The sequence below is a fragment of the Austrofundulus limnaeus genome, unplaced genomic scaffold (assembly GCF_001266775.1).
Source record: "Austrofundulus limnaeus strain Quisiro unplaced genomic scaffold, Austrofundulus_limnaeus-1.0 Scaffold74, whole genome shotgun sequence".
NCBI classification, from domain to species: Eukaryota; Metazoa; Chordata; class Actinopteri; order Cyprinodontiformes; family Rivulidae; genus Austrofundulus; species Austrofundulus limnaeus.
In genome coordinates, this window is record NW_013952476.1 from 444,872 (window position 1) to 446,960 (window position 2,089).

Sequence of the window (2,089 nt, forward strand, 5' to 3'; positions counted from 1 at the left end):
GTGTGTGTGTGTGTGTGTGTGTGTGTGTGTGTGTGTGTGTGGGCACTTTTTTGCTACATTGTGGGGAACCATTATCCAGAAAAAGGCAGCCTTTTTACCACAGGTATGGATATTAATTATGGGTTGGGGGGTCGGGTTTAGGACGAAGGTGTGAATTGAGTTTAGGTCAGTTTTAGGGTCAGGTAGGTACCTGTGAGGTTAATTTTAGGGTAAGTGGTCAGGGTTAGGATATAAAATTACCAAAAAATAAATGGAAGTCAATCCACAGTCCCCACAGGGRTATAAAAACAAACCTGTGTGTGTGAACCAACTCAAATCATCCGGTGCACCTACCTGGGCGGGAGGATATCAGAGTGCCTAAAACCTTTCAATATCTTTAAAACACTGGGGTCCTAATGAGGCCATGAAAACTAGCTGTGCTTGTTTTTGGCTGCTTCCACCTCCCATCATCATGACCAAACGGAAAAATGGGATAATGGAAGTGGTGTAAAACGGCATTCAGTTCCTTCATGTGTCTCAATAAATTCCAGTCAAGTGTTTGAAGGCAGCAGTGCATTAGAGAGTGAAGGAGTGAGGTGGATCTGGAGAGAGTAGCCGCTGATTTATGTCGCTGGCATGAAGAATAGATTTTCATCTGCTGTTCTGCAGTATCATGTTAGGATGATGGACTGAGGCAGCCAGCCACTGTATGTCTTAATAATGAGAATGAACCCAGTTTTGCATGCCAGTTCACTACATGTAAACTTTGTGACTAGATAAAGAACGAGCAGAAAGTTTCATTTACAAGATACAGTACCACGGAGTTTCCCATGGCCTGCACAGCTTTAGATCTGCTCAGAGGCACTGATGAAGCCTGCGTGTCTTAAAACCCTCTTATGGACTGGGACCAGTTTATTGTGGGCAGGTTTTTTAAGAGCTAAGACCCCTGCAAACTATGAATGTATTCAGTTTGTGTCCCCAGTTTGACACAGATTGAAAGACAATGAAAAGAGCTGATCAGTTAAGAAATGTATTTGAATCTTCATTAGCATCCAGTCATGAGAAGTTTCCATTTCCCAAAAACAAACACAACAGAGATCTGTCATGAGTGTGTACTACTGAGAGAGTATATTTTTATTACCTTCCCTAAAGCTTTGCTTCCTGCTGGGACGTCTTCGACACTCAGYACTTCAGAAATACGAGTCAGGATGAGCACACAGACCTCTTTTAAGAGTGCCTACTGAGAAATTGTTTGTGATGTTGTGTTGACTGCACAGATTTTAATGTTGCTCTTTAATGCTCTGTTTTCTTTTTATTTGTTCCCCCTTCCTGTCTTTAATCTTTTTTCCCTCTCATCTTTTGTTTTGTTTGTCTTCCTGTTTCCACAGCCGAGCTGAACATAGATCTCGCTCGTCCTCTGAAAATCAACCCCACTTTGACGAAGCTGGAGCAGGCCAAAGCCTTCCTGCACAAAGTCCTGCCGACCTACACGGGGGACACCTCCAGTAAACCCCCGTCTGCTTCTTCCTCTCCTCAGTCGTCCCCTAAAAAGACCCCTCACAGGGTGAACCCTCCTCGTTCCGACCCCCACCGCGAGGCCTCGGCCCGGGCCAAAGGCAGCTCTGTCGGGACGCTGGCACTGTCCTTCCACAAAGTCTCCCTCCACTCAGCGCAGGTTGTTGTTTTCATGGAGACGGAAGCCCATCCAATGAGGCCCAGCATCACATTGTCAGTATCGGCYATGACAGGAAGTCTCAGCATGAAGTCAGGGCCGAAGATAGAAGGTAAGTAAAGGACAAGAATCTGTTTTTCCAAAATGCAAAAAAAMCCCTGAGTTTCTTTATTTTTAGCACTCAATGCGTTCATGTTGTCAGTTTATCTCAACCTTATAAGAGTGTTCAGAGTGGTTTGCTCCTTTTCATAACACCGGTGTGTGAGCTGCAGAGGTCACCTGATGAAAAGGCCAGCCGTTGGACCGGCAGCATCCTCTGGCACAGCTATGAAGCAGACTATTACTCTGAGCACGTCTTAAGGGCTTGACACATGGGGAGCGACACACTACAGCGATTAACGGCTGTCATCGCAGCCAGGGTGAAACCCGACACACGTG

General features: G+C 45.7%; 1 protein-coding gene across 2 annotated transcripts in view; it reads left to right on the plus strand.

Annotated features, from left to right (window-relative positions):
* Nucleotides 1-2,089, plus strand: part of vps13b (vacuolar protein sorting 13 homolog B) — a 394,105-nt gene that overhangs the window by 287,215 nt on the left and 104,801 nt on the right. For both annotated transcript variants that reach the window (XM_014010833.1, XM_014010832.1), the window contains exon 38: nt 1,368-1,763. In XM_014010833.1, coding sequence (XP_013866287.1) covers nt 1,368-1,763 — 396 coding nt within the window. The remainder of the gene's footprint in view (nt 1-1,367; nt 1,764-2,089) is intronic.